This window comes from Onychomys torridus, chromosome 1, assembly GCF_903995425.1.
Source record: "Onychomys torridus chromosome 1, mOncTor1.1, whole genome shotgun sequence".
Lineage (NCBI taxonomy): Eukaryota > Metazoa > Chordata > Mammalia > Rodentia > Cricetidae > Onychomys > Onychomys torridus.
The window spans coordinates 2503300-2523222 of record NC_050443.1 but is presented as its reverse complement, the minus strand read 5'-3'; the positions used below and the strand labels follow the sequence as shown (position 1 = coordinate 2523222).

The following is a 19923-nucleotide window of genomic DNA, read 5'->3' as shown; positions in this document are numbered from 1 at the left end:
GGAAGACAAGGCTAATTCTGGCCCATGTTTTCAGAGAGAGTATTTTGTGATGGCAGGAAAGCATGTAATAGGAGCAGCTCCATGGGAGTAACAGTGGCAGAGAGTTAGATGGGAACCCAAAGTGAGCATAACCTTCAAAGAGTAGCCTCCAGTGGCCTACATATATCACATCTCCCCAAACAGCACCCTCTGCTGGGGAGTAAGTGTTCAAACACATTAGCCTGTGATGGACACTTTACACTCAAACTTTACATTCTGCAGATGATCGAAGCTTCTAATGGCTTTCCCTTTGTGTAAGATGCATCCCTACCTGTAGCTCCCAGTGTTTACCCACAGTCACTATTTGCTCCATCTCTGTGCAGCAAATTCCTGAAAGTCTTCCTTGTGTGATACCCTGTGGCTGTTCCAATCTTCAGCTACTATCACCAAGAGAACCACAAGGACCAGCCCTGCCATACCCATTCGGATTGAATTCTCCATTATGGCGTCTTGCTTGCTGGAGTCTAGAGACATAAAGGAGAGAAGTGTGTAATTATTGGCCATGATCCATTCTATCTCAGTTCTGCATCCCAAAGTAGGGACTCTTTCCTCTATACATTGCCCAAACTCAGTCCTAGCCCTTTTTAATGAGCTCACATATTCACAGTCACCACGCTTCTAGAGTGTGTAAGATAGAGGAAGACCAAGGCTGAGAAATTGTGGTTCCAGGGAGAGGAGGTGATTATGGGGAGTTTGTGCTTTGTTTTCTCACCTCATTTGGTGGTTTCATTGACCACCCAACTGTATTTCTTCAATACCTCCCTGTGTCAGGAGCTCTGAATTTTTCCCTTCATACTTTCCTCACCCTACACGACAGTTTATGTTCCTCTCAAATGTGGCAAAATAGACACACAGTCACTGTGAGATTTAAGATAAATTTAGCTAAAACGTTTCTCTACTTAAAAATGACCCTTGCGATGATGATGGAGCCAATTGCCTTATGCATGCTAGGCAGGTGCTCTGTTGCTCAATTTCGTTCCAACTTCTCATTTCCAATTATTGTATGACGTTTGCAGACAATGGTGCTCAAGTGAGCTACTTATTTTTATTTTTTCACATGTTAGTTGGTCTTTATCTTTATAAACCTGTTTTCCCCACTCCCATGGCTATAATGCAATATGTGAGCTGACAATGTTTAGAAAAATTCAATGTTCAACAGTATTCTCCTGTTAAATGAGGGTTTGTCTAGCATGCATGAGTTTATGAGTCTCTAACTCAGAAAAACAAATAGATTCCATGACCTAGTCAATTATATGAAATGTGATTTTTTTCTTTTATTATTATCATGAACATGTATTTTAAGGTTTGGTTTGGTTGAGCTCATTATTTCTTTTCTTTAGAGCAAGCAAGTCCTGTATCTTGTTTTAGAAGCCATTCCCTATGTCAGGGTCAAGATAATTCTCTTCTGTGGTCTCCCACAGGATATACTTGGCAGTTAAGCCTCTAATCCATCAGCAATGTGTTCTTGTTTAATTGAACTTTAATTCTTCTGTATGGAAATCAGTTGTCTCTCTGCTACTCATTGAAAAGACCCCTCTAGCTTTATAACATTGCAATGCACAGCTACCGCACTGCATACATAGCTCACAGCATCACTGGGATGATGACACTTTTTTCAAAAGATAGGCAGGAGAAGCAGAATGTGGTCAACCCACTCAGCTACCAGCAACTAGTTTCCTCTGCCAGAAATCTCACCTTTCTTTGCTCCTTCAAGTGCAGTTTTGTATGTCAATAACATAATAAAAGAGTCTTATGATTCAATCTTTTTATTCAATCACTCCCAGTGGATTCTCAAAGTGAATTTAAAGATTACTAGCCACTAAAATAAGTGATTCTGAATGTGGGCCTCTCCTTTATCAATAGACTGAGAAGCTGGAGGGACAGTGCAGCGGTTAAAAGCATTTACTACACTTGCAGGGGTCTTGAGTTCAGTTTCCAGCACCCATATTGGGTGGTTCAGAATCACCTGTAAATTCAGCTCCAGGGAATCAATCACCCTCTTCTGGCATTGTACACACACACACACACACACACACACACACACACACACACATACACAGAGAGAGAGAGAGAGAGAGAGAGAGAGAGAGAGAGAGAGAGAGAGAGAGAGAGAGAGAGAGAGAGAGAGAGAGAGAGAGAGAGAGAGAGAGAGAGAGACTTTAAAAAATAGATCACAGGTTTCTGAAGGGTATTCTGGAAGACTCCAGAAAACATGTGAAAGATTTGTTTGGAGCAAGTGAGAAGCCCCTTTCTCTTCATGCTCCTCAGGAGAGTGAGCCTTTACTGCCATACTCCTCTATCTCAGAACACTTCTTCACACTCCCACCCACAGGCAGCATTGGTGGAAAACAAAGAGCTGGGCTGTGATGCATCTACCTGTGACAATGATCTCCAGGGCATTACTGGGGGCTGACCACACATGGGGGCGGCTGCTGTGCCAACCATAGCACCTGTAGTTCCCGGAGAAGTCAGCGTTCACAGGACCAAGACTGAAGCTGCCTTGATACTCTTCATGTTGGTGCCATGGTGATGAAGTTTCTCCCTCCTTGGCCAGTGAAAATCTGCTGAACAGGGTGTGTGCTGAACTGCACTGGAAAGAAATGTTTTCTCCTGGTATCAGTGCAAGGTTTTGATCTGTGGAGAGGACAGGTTTTTTGTATAAGCCTGAAAGAGAAGACATTGAGCTGTTAGCAAAATTTTGTTCTTTAAACAATTATTTTCAGGGGTTTGGGGCAGTGGGTCTGCAGTTAAAAGCACTGGCTGCTCTATCAGAGTCACAACTGTTTGTAACTTCAGTTCTAGGGGATTTGATGCCCTCTTCTGGCTTCCAAGAGCACTGCATTCACATGGTCCACTGACATACATGCAGGCAAAAAAGTCCATATACAGAAAATAATAAAAATTCAGTTGATGGTGCTGGAGAGAGGGATCAGCCATTAAGAGCACTGGCTGCTCCTTCAGAGGTCCTGAGTTCAATTCCCAGAACCCACATGGTGGCTCCCAAGCATCCATAACTGTAGTCCCATGGGATCTGATGTACCCTTCTGATATGCAGATATACATTCAGACAAAACACTCACATACAGAAATAAATCCTTTTAACAAGAAAAACAATTCAGTTGAATAAATTAACTAAAAGATGTTCTCCTTTTGCTATTTAAAAAATTATTTGCAGCCAGGCATTATGGTTTGTGGATGTAACCTCAGCACTTGGGAGGGGAGGTAGGAAAGTCATGAGTCAAGGTTCGTGTGGGATACTGAGTGAGACTCTGTCTCACAAGTAGAAATTTTATGGAATCAACTCTGTAGTTGGAGAGCTTCTCTCCAGGTTCCACCAAGACCCCGTGGTCCCACAACCCATGTATAAAATAATCATACAGACACTTGTATTATTTAAACTGCTTGGCCATTAGCTCAGGCCTACCATTGTCTAGCTCTTACTCTTATATTTAGTCCATTTCTGTTAGTCTATACTTTGCCACATGGCTTGTGGCTTACTGGTGTCTTTACATGTTGCTTCTCATGGCAGTGGCTGGCAGTGTCTCCTCCAGCCTTCCTGTTCCCAGCCTTCTCCTCTTCCTTGTCCCGCCTACCCTATCCTTCCTGCCTGGCTACTAGCCAATCAGCACTTTATTTATACAGAGTGATATCCACAGCACAACTCTACGTTTGTCTGGGGCATTCGATGTACAACAGGGTTGTTTCCAACCACAAAGACAAAAATGGATCCAACTGGAGATTTTTGTATTAAGTAAATTTAGTCTGACTCAGAAAAAAATCATGTTTTCTCTCATTTGTGGATCATATATATATATATATATATATATATATATATATATATATATACACAAAAGAGCTACACAGATCAGTGTGGCTCTGGCAGCAGCATGGCCGCAAGTGGCCACTCAGACCCCTGGCAGCTGTATAGTCTTTGATGCTAACAGGAGCTACAGACATCAACAAAGACCCTGACTGAGGCAGGCCACAGATGCAGACATGGTGCTCTGCAGCATATATACATAAATTAATGTCTGACTATGTGATGTGAAAAGAGAAGTAGTACCACACACACACACACACACACACACACACACACACACACACCAACAAGAACAAAAGCGAACTTATTATTTGTTATGGGGATTGAATCCAGGGCTTCATGTATAAGAGGCAAATACCATACTACTTTTCAGTATTGACTTTCCCCCCTAATTTTTAAAGATTTTAAAAATTAAATATAATTTTTTTAATTGGGAGATTGACGTCATGCACTGCAATCCCACTCATTTCCAGTCCCTCCATATGTGCTCTCCCCCCTTTTAGCTCCCCCCAAAAGAAAAAACATTAACAAACAAACAACCCTTCCCCCCCAAACACTTCACTCCTTTGTCTTTCCCACATCTCCAACACCTCTGCGTTCATCTTAGTGGCACCAGAAGCTGTGGTGTGTCACGAAGTAGACCCTTTTGTCCAAACGGCTTTACTTGGAATTGTCCAGTGTAAGTTGTTGGTCTGGGTCAAGGCCTTTGGCTTTTGGTACACCATCAATCCTGGCCCCTCACAAAACTCCTTTTAAGTATCCCGCTGTTGCCCAGCGTCATGGAGATCCTGCAGCTCTGGTTCTACAGGACCAGTCCCTTCATGTGCTCCATAGATAGGGTAGATGTAGGGGTGGGCCACCTCAAAGCACTGGATATGATGCACTACCTGTGTAGTAGCTGAGCTAGTCATTCCTAGCTTCTGCTGGGACCACACCCCTCAGGCAAGGAGCAGAGCTAGCTCTCCTGCATTCCCCACCATTGGGGTCAGCTCTCCTGTGTCCATGGTGAGGGTTGTGGCTAGATCTCCCAGGGCCAAGGCTGTCAGGGCCAACTCTCCCATGTGGGGTGGGGCCAAGTCTCCTGCTGCAGCAGCCAGTGATGGGCAGGGCCAGTGAAGGGTGGGGCTAGCTCAGCATGTCCCTTGGATTTCAACATGCATGATTTGCATCCCCTCCTCCCCCAGGTGGTAACGTGGGCTACAGACATCAACACAGACCCCAACTACAGTAGGACCATGGACCCAGACATGGCCCTTGGCAGCAGCTCCGACTCAGATGTCACTCTGGTTCTGGGCCAGTACAGGCCACACAGATCAGTATGGCTCTGGCAGCAGCATGGCCACAAGTGGCCACTCAGACCTCTGGCAGCTGTATAGTCTTTGATGCTAACAGGAGCTACAGACATCAACACAGACCCTGACTGAGGCAGGCCACAGATGCAGACATGGCGCTCTGCAGCAGTTCGAGCCTAGATGTCGCCATGGCTCTGGGTGGCAGCACAGGCCAAAGTCAGTATGACCTGGGGTCAGCATGACACTCAGATACCAACACGTCTCAGGTGGTGACCCAGATGCTTGGCATCTTCATGGCCTTCAGTGGTAACAGGAGCCATGGACATCCACACAGATCCCGGCTGCTGTAGTGTCACAGACACAGACATGTTTCTTCGTAGAAGCCCGGCTGAATATCACCATGACTCTGGGTGGCCACCCACATCAGTGACTTTCTCAACGCCTTTGCTTCTTCGGTTCGGCCTCTCTCACAGCACATGATTGGCTCTGCTTCTCTTTTTCTCCCATTTCTCCACCATATTGTTATCTTGAGGTCCTGGGAGGGGCTGTGGGTGAATTCCACCCACCCAGGCTGAGCAGGGCAAGGCAGGCTTGTGGGTCGATTTTTTTATTTATTTAAACTTTGAGACAGGGTCTTGAAATGTAACTCAGATTGGCTTTGACCTTATGATCCTTCTGTCTCACCTTGAGTGCTGGGATTACTGATGTGTACCAACACACACAATTTTTTTTAATCCCTTCTTGTCCCCTATCCTCTCTCCTCCTCTTGCCTTTCCCTACTAACCCATTTCCATTCCTCTCTCCTCTCCTGTCATCTTCTCACTCCTTCCCTTCCTTTGCCTCCTCTCTGTTTCTGTCAAAAGACTCTGATGTAGCAGGACTGACCTCAAATTAACTATGAAGCAACAGATGACCTAGAACTGCTTCTCCTGCCTCCACCTCTGGGACTATTGGATTACTAGAGTGTATCATCACATCTGGCTTATTTTTAAAACTAAAAAGGTTTTGTGTATTTATCACGTATACTATGATGTTGTGTATCTATCATGTAAACCATTGATACATGTATACATTATGTAATGGCTAATTAGAGTGAATAGTGCATTTATCACCTGACACAGTTACGATTTTTGTGGTAAAGAACAGTTGAAATACAACATGCATTGCCTCTGGTTTTCTTGTAATGACCCATGACCCAATGTAGTCATGAGAAAAGGAGAAAAGTATCAGGCAATTTCTAAGAATGGAAAGTCCCAGAAAAATACTTACCCGTACTCTTCAAAACTGCCAAGGCTATCAAAAACAAGAGAGAACTAAATACAATGTGAGATCTCAGATGGGGTCCTGGAGTAGATAAAGGCCATTAGATAGCAACTAAGGAGCCCTGAATATACTTTAGACATCAGCTAAGAGAGAGATCAATATTTATTCATTATTATTGATCTTCTCAGCCTTCAACATCTTCTCAGTTTTTCTGAACCTGAAGGTATCCTAAAAATATGGGAGGTGGGGAAGATCTGGGAAGAATTGGGGGAGGAAAAAGAATATGTTAAGAATGTATTGTATGAAAACAATTTAAATAAAAATAAAAAAGTATGAGCAGCATTGAATCACAGCTGCCCAAGATGCAGAGAAGAAAGATGGCTGTGGTCCCAAACATAAACAAGACATTTATACCATCCCTGTCTAAGACTTAGGGAACATTCAAAGGTGAATGGGAAGTATTTAAGAGTCAGAAGACAGGCTAGTAAATGTTGCTGTGGATATCACTCTGTATAAATAAAGTGCTGATTGGCCAGTAGCCAGGCAGGAAGGATAGGGTAGGCAGGACAAGGAAGAGGAGAAGGCTGGGAACAGGAAGGCTGGGAGGAGACATTGCCAGCTGCTGCCATGAGAAGCAACATGTAAAGACACTGGTAAGCCAGAAGCCATGTGGCAAAGTATAGACTAACAGAAATGGGTTAATTTAAGATAGAAGTAGATAACAAGAAGCCTGCCACAGCCATACAGTTTGTAAGCAATATAAATTTCTGTGTGTTTACTTGGTTGGGTCTGAGCGACTGTGGGACTGGCGGGTGAGAGAAATTTGTCCTGACTGGGCCAGGCAGGAAAACTCTAACTACAAAAGGCGCCCAACGTGGGGCAAGAATTTCCACCTAAAACCTGAGAAAAAAGGTTCTAAAACGGAGCTAAAAATAGCTTGCTAGTTGTCTCTCTCAAGTTAGCGGCAACCTGCCAGTTTAAGCTACTATGGGGGGTTTCTGGCGTGTGTGTCTGACCTGCAGTGTGGCAGGAATGAGGAATCTATAAGCGGCACTTTACTCTGCTGCGTGGTGGATTTAGCCTTTGCTAGTTAAAAAAAAAAAAAAAAAAAAAGCTGGCGGGAAACTGTACCACCGCCACTTTGGGAAGCTGAGGTGGGTGGAGCCAGCAGCCACAGCAGCGTTTCAGTCTTACAAAGATGGATATTACACAGAGAATCTGGTTTATGTTGTCTTTGGGATTTTTAACTGCAGAAAAAGATTTGATTGTAAAAGCTGTTGAGTTAAACAAATATGTAAAATTTAAAGGTACCTTGACTTCAAAATTTGGATATAAGGATATGTTGCTTTGGAAGAGAGTCTCTGCTTTTGTTTCCACAGAAAGCCAGAGGCTATGGATTTGTTCCAGATTAAGATACATCATGCTTGATCAGCCAAGACCACCTGAAAGGTCTCCGATGACACAATGGTTCAGATGATCGAACATTCAAAATCGTTTCAAGGCAACTGGCTCAGAGGTTTACCCTCATGGACTACTCCATAATCCTAAAATTTTCTTTATGTCCCCATAAGATACAGCACCCCCTTCCAGCAGGAAGTAGTAAGAAAAACTGCACCCAATTCCCAACTGGCTTTGGAGATGGAATTGGCTCACTCCTTCTCTAAACCCAAGCACATTGTTAAAAGAAAAGGTTAAGAGATTCTTGTGTCCCAAATCAGAAGAGCCCTCTTCTAGACTTGACAGAACCATCACAATTATTAACATATAACTGTAATTACCTGCATTCAGTCCATACAAGAGAAACCCTGTCAACAGTAAGTCAAGGAAGCAGGGAACTTGGGGAATGAGGGAGTAATCAAGGGCTCCTGCCCTTTATGGTGGAATTACTGGCTATTGACAGACTCTGGGAGAGGAGGAATCATTGTCTTTAGTTGTGTACCTACTGAAGAGCCCACCAGGCTCCAGAAATTATCTACAAACCCTTAGTAATAGGAATGGCCCTGGTTAATCTCAGTGGGTCACAAAACAAAATGAATAGAAGTGGGAGTGAGAGTGGTTAGGATGCATTGTGTACACTGTATGAAGTTACCTACTAACAACTGTAATTAACAAAAATACAAACAAAAAGTAAAGTCTGCTAATTAAGACAAAAGTATCAGAAGGCCAGGTTCCCAAGATGTCTCCTTACCTGTCACCACCACCTCCAGGGGTTTGCTCTGCTTTGACCAGTAGTACTTCTTCTTATACTGACACTGATAGCCTCCTGCCATGGTTGTATTCATGTGGTTGATGATGAATTCAGCCTCTTTCCGAAATCCTAATTTCTTCTCGATGACTGTGTGTGTAGAGTTTTTTATCAGGGACAACTGATAAAGGAAGGCTTCAGGTATTCCCCGGCAGAGAATCCTCACAGAACCATTCCAGGGAACCACAGGACTTGTGGCAGCAGATATAGTAGGAATGGGAAGTTCTGAAAGGAAACAGAGCCTAGGCTCAGATGGCTTGCCGAAGCTATTTTATTTCATCTGTGTTAGGGGCCATGAATTAAACTGCAAAGGACCTATAACCATTTCAATTTAAAATAGTATTGTTGTGTCTGGAGATAAATTGTCTCAGTTGCTAAAATGCTTGACTTGCAAGCTCTGTGTTTAGTTTCATTTCTTTTTCTTTTATATGCATTGGCGTGTTGCCTGCATATGTGTCTGTGTAAGGTGTCAGATCTTGGAGTTACAGACAGTTGTGAGCTGCCACATGGGTGCTGGGAATTGAACTTGGGTCCTTTGGAAGAGCAGCCAGCACTCTTACCCATTGAGGCATCTCTCTAGCTCCCTTGATTTGCAAGAACGAATACCTAACTGCCTCCCCAGAACCCATACCAACAACTAGAAGTGGTGAGGTGCACTTATAAACCCATTTTGGAGGCAGAAACAAGCAGATTCCAGGGCTTTCGGGCCAGTCAGGCTAGCTTAATCAGTTAGCCCCAGGCCAGTGAGAAATTCTGCTTCAAAGAACAGCAGTGAATGCAGAGACTCATGGTTGCCTGTGATGCTGATAATTTTTGAAGGCTGAGTGTACAGCCCTAAATGGGAGACTTAAACCACCTCCACTAAGTCTCAGGCAACATAATTGGAAAGTGTGTGGAGAGTAGGTAAGAGGTGGAAGACAGGGAGAAGAGCTGTCAAATGTCATCCTTTGGGGCTGACATAGCCAATGCAAACATATTTCACAGCAGCAGCAGCCTTCAGAAGACAGCTTGTCAATAACTAATGATAGATGGGAGAAGAGCCCACCTGGCGTCACCCCTCTTTGCTGAATTATTGATTACTAATGGATTCTGAGGAAAGGGTAGGCATTATCTTGAGTTATGTACCCACTAATGAGTCCAGCAGGCTCCAGTGGATGCCTGTAAACCCATGGTTATTCAGGAGGCCCTGGTTAAACTCATTGGGCCATACACACACATACAAACACTCCCTTCCTCCCTCTCTCCCTCTTTCTGTCTCTCCCCCCCTCACACACACACACAAACCAAAAAGGCATGAACATGTGAAAGAGACTTGTAGGAAGAAGTGGAGAGTAAGAGGTGTGGGAGGGAGGTGAGAAGGTGAGGGAGTGTCATCAATAAGAATTTACTGTATACAGGTATGAACTTGTCAAAGAACAAGTGTAATTAAGTATTTTTAAAAGAACAAGAAGGTAGACATCACCTGACAGGGAACAACAGCAATTTTGTCCTGTGTCCACTATATGCACACAAATATGCATGCTTACCTGCACATACATGAACAACCCTTCCAAAGAAAGCAGTTGTTTTGGGGTATATTTCATACATTGAAATATATACAGGGTTTTACTATGTAGCTTCAAACTCACAACCATTTTGCCTCCCACAGATTTGGGTTACAGATGTGTACCACCATGCTAGGCTTTAAAAAAATGACTGTTGGTGTTAATTTAGTTGCATTGATTGCTTCGTCATGCTGTACAATCATCATCACCTTTTATGATAGTTTCACAACCTCAACTAGAAACCCTGTAATCATGAAGCAGTAAATTGTCACTCTCCCTTAGTCAGCATCTGGACCTCAAACCCATTTCTTGTCTCTAAGTACCCCAAATAAACAAAATTGTAAAAGAGATATGTGTGTGTGTGCTTGCATTCATATTCGTGTATATTTTATAATAATACATACACACATACATGTATAAATGCACACATATACATGTATCTGATAGAGGAATGAAGAGTTCTGAGGGCTAGGGCCAGGTGACCTGGAACCGGAAATGGGCAGATCTTGGTGCTGAGTCCAGGACCTCACAGGGAAGCAGAACATGTTAGTTACCTTCCTGGCTTTACTGTTGATAGCCTTGAGCAAGTGATTTTTGCATCTTTAAGACTTTATTCTCAGTTTTTAATCAGTATATGGAATAGGCAATGGGGCACTCAAAACCCTCAGCTTCCCTTCATCATGGATATCTGCTCTGTGGGTGCAGCTCAGTTGGTGGAGTGCTTCCTATCACACAGGAAGTCCTGGGTGTGACCTTTGGTATCACAAAGCCAAACCAAACTAAAATGTAAGTACTATCTGCTCACTCTATTATGTGGATGTTTAGAAAGGTGATTTTAAAATGCCTTTTCATTTTCACATGTGCATTTAATACATTTTGGTCATTTTCCCCATCCTCCTTTTCCCTCTCTGATCTCCCTGCTCTGTTGCTGAATTCACTCTTGTCAATAAGCCCTTTTGTACTTTGATGTCCACTTTTTGCCCTTCACCATGTGGGCTTGTTTCATTTTTTATTTTTAATTATTTTTTCATTTATTTTACATACTGACCACAGTTCCCCCTCCCTCCTCTCTTCCCATCCTCTCCCTACCTCCTATCTACCCCCTCCCCATCCACTCCTCATCCATCATCTCCATTCAGAAAAGGGCAGGCCTCTCACGGGGATGAACAAAACATGGCACATCAAGTTGAGGCAAGACCAAGCTCTTCCCCTTATGCCAAGGCTGGGTGAGGTCATCCAGCATGGGGAACAGGTTCCCTTAAGCCTTCTAAGCACCAGCTGATAAACACCTTCAGTAATATTGTAGGATACAAAATTAACTAAAAAAATCAGTAGCCCTTCTACATACAAATGGTAAATGGGATAAGAAAGAAATCAGAGAAACATCACCCTTCACAATAGCCTCAGGTAACAGAAAATATCTTGTGGGTAACTCTAACCAAACAAGTGAAAGACCTATATGACAAGAACTTTAAGTCTTTGAAGAAAGAAATTGAAGAAGATATCAGAAAATGAGAAGATCTCCCATGCTCATGGATAGGTAGGATTAACATATTAATAATGGCAATCTTACCAAAAGCAATCTACAGATTCAATACAATTTTTATCAAAATCCCACCAGCAGTGGAGGAGTGTTCTCCTTACTCTACATCCTCTCTAACATAAGCGGTCATACTGTTTCTTATCTTAGCCATTCTGAAAGGTATAAGATAGTATCTCAGAGCTATTTTGATTTGCATTTCCCTAGTGACTATGCTGTCAGAATGGCTAAGATTAAAAACACTGAAGACAGCTTATGTTGGAGAGGATGTGGAGCAAGGAGAACACTCCTACACTGTTGGTTGGAGTGGAAACTTATACAGCCACTGTGGGACATACATGAGCTACAAAGATGGTGCTGAGAAGAAGTTAGCCCAAGTTGTTTATGCAGAGATCAGATACAAATGATTCCAAGAGGAAGTTAGCTCAAGTTATTTATGCTATAGGGTAACCTTTAAAATGATCGGTTGGTTCCTTCCACCTCCTCCTAGGGTTCTGAAGGTTTTCTGCTATAAAAGAGGCTTGCTACCTAACAATAAATGAGTTCTTGCTTGACTTGACTCCCTGCTGCATCTGATTGTCTCTGGCTAAGAGGAAGGCTGGGAAATGGGTGAGCAGCACACTTACCTTTCCTCAGTTCCAGGCCAACTCTTCAGGAGTGACCTAAGTTCCCAGTGGGGCAAGACCCCCCACACAGCCGCTTGGAATTCAGTATGGTGGTTTCTCAGAAAATTGGGAACCAATCTACCTCAAGACCCAATGGTACCATTCTTTGGCATATACCCAAGGAATGCTCAATCATACCACAAGAACACATGCTCAACTATGTTCATAGCAGCATTATTCATAATAGCCATAACATGGAAACAACCTAGATGCCCATCAGCTGAAGAATGGATAAAGAAAATGTGGTACATATACACAGTGGCTAAGATAAGAAACAGTATGACCACTTATGTTAGAGAGGATGTAGAGTAAGGAGAACACTCCTCCACTGCTGGTGGGAGTGAAAACTTGTACAGCCATTTTGGAAATCAATATGGCAGTTTCTCAGAAAATTGGAAATCAATCTACCTCCAGGCCCAGCTTTACCAATCTTGAGCATATACCCACAGGATGCTCAGTCATACATACCACAAGGACACTTGCTCAGCTGTGTTCATAGCAGCATTATTTGTAATAGCCAGAACTTGAAAACAACCTAGATTCCCTTCAACCAAAAAAATGGATAAAGTAATTTGGTACATTGACACAAAGGAATATTACTCAGATGTAAAAAACAATGACCTCATGAAACTTGCAGGCAAATAGAGTAATTAGGAAAATTTATTCTGAGTGGGGTAACCCAGACTCAGAAAGACAAACATGGTATGTACTCACTCATAAGTGGATATTAGGAGTAAAGTACAGGATAACCAACCTACAATCCACAGCCCCAGATAGGCTAGATAATAAAGAGGGCCCCCAAAGGGATGCATGGATTTCGCTGAGAAGGGGAAATAGAACAGATCTCTAGGGTAAACTGGGGTTGGGGTTGGTTATGGGGTGGGGGGACAGGAACATGAGGGATTGGGTTGGATGGGCTGGGCATGGGAGGTAGTTGGGGGAAGGATGGAGTAAGAGAGTAATGAAAGAGAAGTCTTGATAGAGGGAACATTTTGGGGTTAGAGAGAAACCTGGTGATGTCTTCTTTTGACCCACCAATTTTGATCAAACTTTATTGGATATGTGTGGGATGCTATTTAATGGCATGTGTGTGACTTAGCAGAGACTACACTACTGAAGGAAATGACATCCCTTCCCCAGAACCCAATAACTGTCCATAGACCCACAATGAGGTTTGTGACTACCTCCATGATTTCATATAGTTAAAACAGCTGAGTAATTTCATACCTGATCTTAACAATCAATCAATCAGTCATTTAGAAGACATTGACAGAGTACTTAGCATATACCTGACATCACATTTTGCCCTATAGATACAAGATTGAATAAACAATAATTGACGATGACAATAATTTGACCTGAATATAGAATAATGATCACTAGAGGGAGTGGGGACAGGCACAGGATGAAAAATAGACAGTTCAATAAATGCTAGTTGTCTATACCACAGTTAGATGACTACAGCTTTCAATAATCTATTATATATTTTGTGAATAAACAGGTGAAAGGAATTTGAAAAGCCCTAAATATGATATACTAAGGTAAAAGGCAAGGACAGACATTCAAGGTTGTCCTTTGACCTCCAGATGCATGCTGTGGCATTTTCATATCTATGGAGATATAAATATTAATTAATCTGGTTTGGTTAGCACATGTGGTCTGAATACATTGAGTATTTCATCACATTGTACCCTGTAAATTTGTGCAGTTGAGATCCCAAGTACACATGTGTGGCTCTGTGATCAGCAGTGTCAAGTTATAGAAAAGGAGATCAGGTGACCGGTGTGGAAGTTCTGACAGGGAAGTGGAGGAACTGTGTGGGAGGGGTGCACAGGTGGGATGGAGCACTGTAGAGAGAAGGGGCATTACAGGAAAGGCTGAGGGTTGATAAATGCACAAAGTAGAAGGTGAATGCATGGGTGAAGAGGGGAAAGAGACAGACACTCTGGAGAAGCAGATTCAAGCCAGGAAGAGGAAGTGGGAGGTGACTTAGAACATTGCACCTAAGACACATCTGAGGAGCTACCAGAGGGAGATATGTAGAATTGTGTCTTAAGCATACAAATAACCCAGTCTTTCGAAGGATTCTGGAGAGAGAAGACATGGTAGGTGAGAGGTTCACATGTACTAGGAGGTCAAAACCGGAGTCAGAGTGACAAAATATGCAGAATTTAACCTGATTAGTACTTTCTTCCATTTAAGTCAATGCTTCCCTCAGTACTACTTAGGGCTCAACAATGTGGTAGAGTACATGGCTGTACAATAGAGCTAGAGTAGACTGACTTCCTCTAAATAGGTGAAGTAAACAAATGTTGGTTTCGGAGGAAAAAAGGAATCAACACTCAGAAGGATGTTAGGCAAAAACAACTCTTATGCTTCCTCTTATGAATATTTAGTAAAACACAGGTCTTTGTTAGACACGCAGCTAGTAGAAGCCAAAGCTGTATCTACAGAGGGGCCTGGGGTTCCCTTAATTAGATAACACAGTGATGGAAACAGAAAATAATAGAATAGGAGTAGAAGCAGAACTTATTTGGGCTTTACACTTTCTTTCCAATATTCTACTCAACAGCTGTCATGAATAGTATTTAAGGTGTTGTGATGGACAGGACATAGAGGGCACTTACCTTCTTGTGCCCAAATTGTTTGGCCCAGGAAGAATGCTGTAAGAGAACCACTGGTGAAAATTTAACCTTGCAACATCCAAACTCTGGTACAAATCTCCCTGCATACTGAGTTATGGAATAAATCTGTATGTTTGTAAGTATGCATGTGTGTATGTGTCTGTCTACCTATCTATTCATTTATCTACAACCTATCTATTATCTATATAGCTGTTATCTATAGTACTTTCAGTTATCTCTCTATAATCTATTACCTGTCTATTATGTATGTATGTTTGCATATATTTATGTGTTGATCATCTCCTTCTACCTACCCATATAGGTATTATCTATTAATTGATCATCTTTTATCAATTATCTGCAATCTATTAATCAATCTGCCAGTCCGTTTCAATCACTGATTTATCACCTCTATAGATAAACTAGTTTGTCTGTGGTGTATCATTTCTTCTGTCTAACTCTAGCTTTCAAATGTATGTCTGTATATCCACAAGAATATTTTTTCCAAAAACAACCACACCTTGAGGGTCACCCTTACATTTTCAGTCTCCCTGTCTCTACCCTGCAGTCATCATGAAACCCAGACAGTATGGAGTGTATTGAATAGAGGCAAGCAAGTCCCACAAGATTCTACAGAGACACAGTTACTACCACCTCAGCAGAATGCTAAGGAGATTAAGCTATCCTTGGCTGCCACTAAAATCAGCTAGCTTTTGTGTTAAGAGAGGTTCTAACTTTTGTGGGAGCTCTGTCTTTCTTGCTAACCCAGTTTCATTTCAGGACTCACCGAAACACAGGAAGGTGGTGTCCTGTGGAGCCATGGTGTTGATATGTCCTCAATTTCCTGTCTGTGTGCATTCATAGACAACAGATACTTGTGACTCTGTAGGACTCACAGGATGTGTGAAGTCTGTGTTCCTGACCACAGGATTTCTACATCTTTTGCTCCATAGGCAAATGGAACAGTTCCTTTTTGAAAAGTTCTCAGCTGCTCTTGGGTGGACTTCTAGAAGAGGCCAAGAATCCTGTTTATATTTCAGACATGAAAGGAGGGTTTTCCTTAATGTAATGTCGGATGGTGCTCAAATTCTGGTCTCTTTCTGCATCTGAAAATTCTTTTTAATTTTTGCTGGAAGTCTTTATTATGCATCCCAGTGTATCTCATAACTCACCTATGAGGCACAGCCTGGACTCAAAATGAGTTCCTTCTCATTCACCTTGCCAAATGAGGGAATATAAGCGTGCACAACCATATTTACTTTTAACCACTTTTATTCCAACTTTTAAGGGAGTTAAGGTTTATTTGACTAACAGTTCCATCATTATTGGTGAGTTACAGAGACAGTCACTTGAACAGGTCACATTGCATCCATAGTTAGAACAGAGATAAAGGAACACATGCCTTTGCTCAGCTTGCTTTATTCACTCTCAGATAGTTCAGAATTTCCTGCTTAGGAAATGGCAGCATTCCCTAAATATTGGGAAGATCTCTTCACAATAATTAACTTAAATAGGAAAAATTTCCTCAGACATGCCCATACACCAACTCTCTGATTTAGACAAACTCTCTTCCACACTCTATTTTAAAGTGATTCTAGATTGTGGCAGGATGACATTTAAAACTACAAATCACAATAGCAATAATGCCAAGATAGCAGTACCTTTTACAATTGCCTAAAAGGTTTAGACACAAGTCTCACCACTTTATCCAGCTAGACCACTCGAGAATATCCCTGAAGGACTTTTCATCATTAGCACACCATGAACACAGCCTCTCACAACACCCCTTCCCATCCTCTAGCTCTTACATTTGTCTCACTGCCCCTTATTTTATGATGTTCTCTGAGTCCTGTAAGAAGCTGATATACTTTGCAAGACAGCCATTTGTGGGAGAGGAATAAGCATTGAATATGATCAAAATACATTGCATGCACCTGTGTAATTTCCTTAAAATTAAAGAAGTCTTATATTAAGAAGAGTTCTTTTTTTCCTCATTCTTTTTCTAGTTTTGTCACACACACAAGCTATGAGAAATATGTATAAAATGTCATAATTAAACCTAATGCTTTGTGTGATAATGTAAAAAGTTAGTACAAAATTAAAAAGTAAAAGTATAATTAAAATCTAGTTTCTACATATAAAGTTATATGTGTGTTTATCTTTCCAAATCTGGCTTATTTTGATACACATAATGATTTCAAGTTGCATCTATTTTCCTGCAAATGTTCTATTTGATTTTTCTTTATTAATACAGAAATTTTGTTGTCACTTGCACCTAAAATCATCTTTCTGATTCATTCTTGGTAAGGGACTTGGATTAAAGAGCCTTCAAATTAAATTCCATCTTCACCATATTCACAGTCTCTGTAATCTTAACTTTGGGAGGCTGCGGCAGGAAGATGTCAAGTTGGAGGCAACCAGACAGACAGACAAACAGAGATGCCTCTCATAGTCCATGCAGGATGGACTGAAAATGCAAAAATCCAAAAGAGAAATATGCAAAAGAAAACATATGGGGGTAGTTTCATACCTTGGCAGGTCATCCTAAATTGTATAAGAAAGCAGGCTGAGCAAGGAAGGCATGAGGAACAATTCAGTTTGTGGTGAACCTCATGGTGTCTGCTTCAGGTCCAGCCTCCATATTCCTGCCTTTGCTTCCAGGAATGGATTTTGTCCTTGGATTGTGTAAAATGTGTAATCTAAATTGTTATGGTCCTAGAGAAGTCCCACAAAAGACCACCATTTACCTATGCAATCAACAAGACTGTTTATTATCTCAAGAAAATTTCAGCATGCTGGGGCTGACCATTTTACACAAAGACAAAGTGGCTACGACCCTGAGTGGCATGTGTGGGTTTCTTCTAAGCACAGCTAAGGGGAGTTCTTAGGGAGGTTAGGTTATTTTAGATATTATTGGCTCAAGCAAGTGACAATCATATTAGTATATTGACTAGGATTAGTTAGGGGCTGGTTAAGGCTATAGTTTTTCCATTTTGGGGCAGGCCTGGACAAGTCCCAGGATTTGTCCTTATGATGGTTATAACCTTGAGCTGTTGTGGCTGAAGCTTGGTCCTGCATGTACCTGGCTCCTTGTCCTTGCTGTTGGGGGTGTTGGAAATTGATTGTCTTTTGTTCATGGCTCTTTCTCAGAAACTGCCTGCTTAGTTCCAAGAAGTAGAGGCTGAGGCCTAGTTCTTAACTGAGTTATTAGGGCAGGTTGTCATGATATTTGCCTGGCACTCTCACAAATAAACCTATTACCCTAAATAGCTTTTTATCATGGAGTAATGGGGGTTTATCACAGCAATATAAAATATATCAAAGGTTGGTAGTGTGTACATAGATTGTGTGACTCTTTCTGGAGAGATATGAGAAAACATTTGTTGATCCCAGGTATGGCACCAATGGCATGTCAAAAATGATCCACCCAGGTCTGTTTCACTGAACTAATGAGTTTATTAGATTTAATTACAGGATCATGGATGGTAGGATAATTATTGGAGCATGGGTGCCTCAAAGGTGGATGCATCTCAAAAAGCCCATGCCAGCATGGGTGAAGACTTATAAAATCTGCATTCCTGGAGCTACTTGAATGAGTTGCTGGCAGCTTGATTAATTGGAAGGTCTCCTCTCCTCAGCTAATGTTATGGCACATAGAACTTGGAGAGGGCCCTGTCAATATTGTGTGTTTCAGGATCTTCCTGAGACTTGTGAGATTTTATTTAATGAGTTCTCTTCCAAAGGCAATGAATCAATTCAGAGGAACTAAGTTTTCAAATTCATAGGAATAGAAATATGTGAGAAGGAGGAGATTTCCTACCTCCATTACATCCTAGAAAATGTTTCTCAATAGAGAAATCTACATTGAAATATTAAAGAAATATATAGATGATACTGTTGAGAGGATACTTTGACAAACACCATTTGGTATACACAGAACAGTGTATGATAAAGTCCAGTCTTAAGAGTGAGATCTTTTTTCTTTTTTTATTATTATATTTGTGTTTTAATTTTACATATCAGCCATGGGTTCCCCTGTCTTCCCCCTCCCGCCCCCATCCCCACCTTCCCCCCATCCCGTCCCCTCCATTCCCATCTCCTCCAGGGCCAAGACTCCCCTGGGGATTCATTTAAACTTGGTGGAAAAAATCATCCTGAGTGAGGTAACCCAGACTCAGAAGGACAAACATGGTATGTACTCACTCATAGGAGGATATTAGATATAAAACAAAGATGGCTAGACTGCTTCACAACTCCAGGGAGGCTACCTGGAAAACGGGACCCTAGTAAAGACCCAGGGATCACCCAATGACAGAGAAATGGATGAGATCTACATGAACAACCTGGAAGACAGTGGGAGTAATGAAGGGCAAGTTTTGAGGGAAAGAAAGCTTAGGGGAGCAGGAGATCCCTGCTGGATCAAGAACAGAAGGGGAAAACAAGGAATAACAGACCATGATAAATGAAGACCACATGAGAACAGGAATAGGCAGAGTGCTGGAGATGTCCCCTTAAATCCACAATGATACATCCTCTGTAGACTGCCTGCAATGGTCAAGAGAAAGCCTGATCTCACCTAGTCTGGTGATCAGATGGCAAAACACCCTACCAGTTGTGCTGGAACTCTCATCCAATAACTGATGGAAGTGGATGCAGAGATCCTCAGTCAGGCCCCAGGTGGAGCTCCGTGTGTCCAGTTGTCAAGAAGGAGGAGGGACTATGGGAGCATGAATTGTTGAGCCAAGGATTGGAAAAAGCACGGGGACAAAAGGCCAGATGAACGGAAGCACATGAATTGTGAACCAAAGGCTGTGGAGCCCCCAGCTGGATCAGGCCCTCTGGATAAATGAGACAGCTGAATGGCTTGGACTGTTTGGGAGGCATCCAGGCT

At 42.1% G+C, this 19923-nt stretch overlaps 1 protein-coding gene across 1 annotated transcript; it reads right to left on the bottom strand.

Moving 5' to 3' along the window:
• Positions 1-339: 339 nt before the first annotated feature.
• On the bottom strand, positions 340-15853 carry LOC118580195 (immunoglobulin alpha Fc receptor-like). Its single transcript, XM_036181928.1, has 5 exons — positions 15820-15853; positions 15036-15071; positions 8603-8884; positions 2416-2703; positions 340-515 (listed from the first exon to the last, which is right to left on the bottom strand). Exons 1-5 carry the CDS (start codon positions 15851-15853, stop codon positions 340-342), a joined length of 816 nt encoding a protein of 271 aa, XP_036037821.1.
• Positions 15854-19923: the final 4070 nt, after the last annotated feature.

Bases quoted from the DNA above. Each gene is read 5' to 3' on its own strand.
- LOC118580195 (XM_036181928.1), bottom strand. From the start codon at position 15,853: ATGGCTCCACAGGACACCACCTTCCTGTGTTTCG. The intron at 8,885-15,035 runs GTAAGTGCCCTC...GTTTCCTTTCAG, and splicing joins AACAATTTGGGCACAAGAAG to AACTTCCCATTCCTACTATA. The intron at 2,704-8,602 runs GTAAGGAGACAT...CTTCTCTTTCAG, and splicing joins CCTGGAGGTGGTGGTGACAG to GCTTATACAAAAAACCTGTC.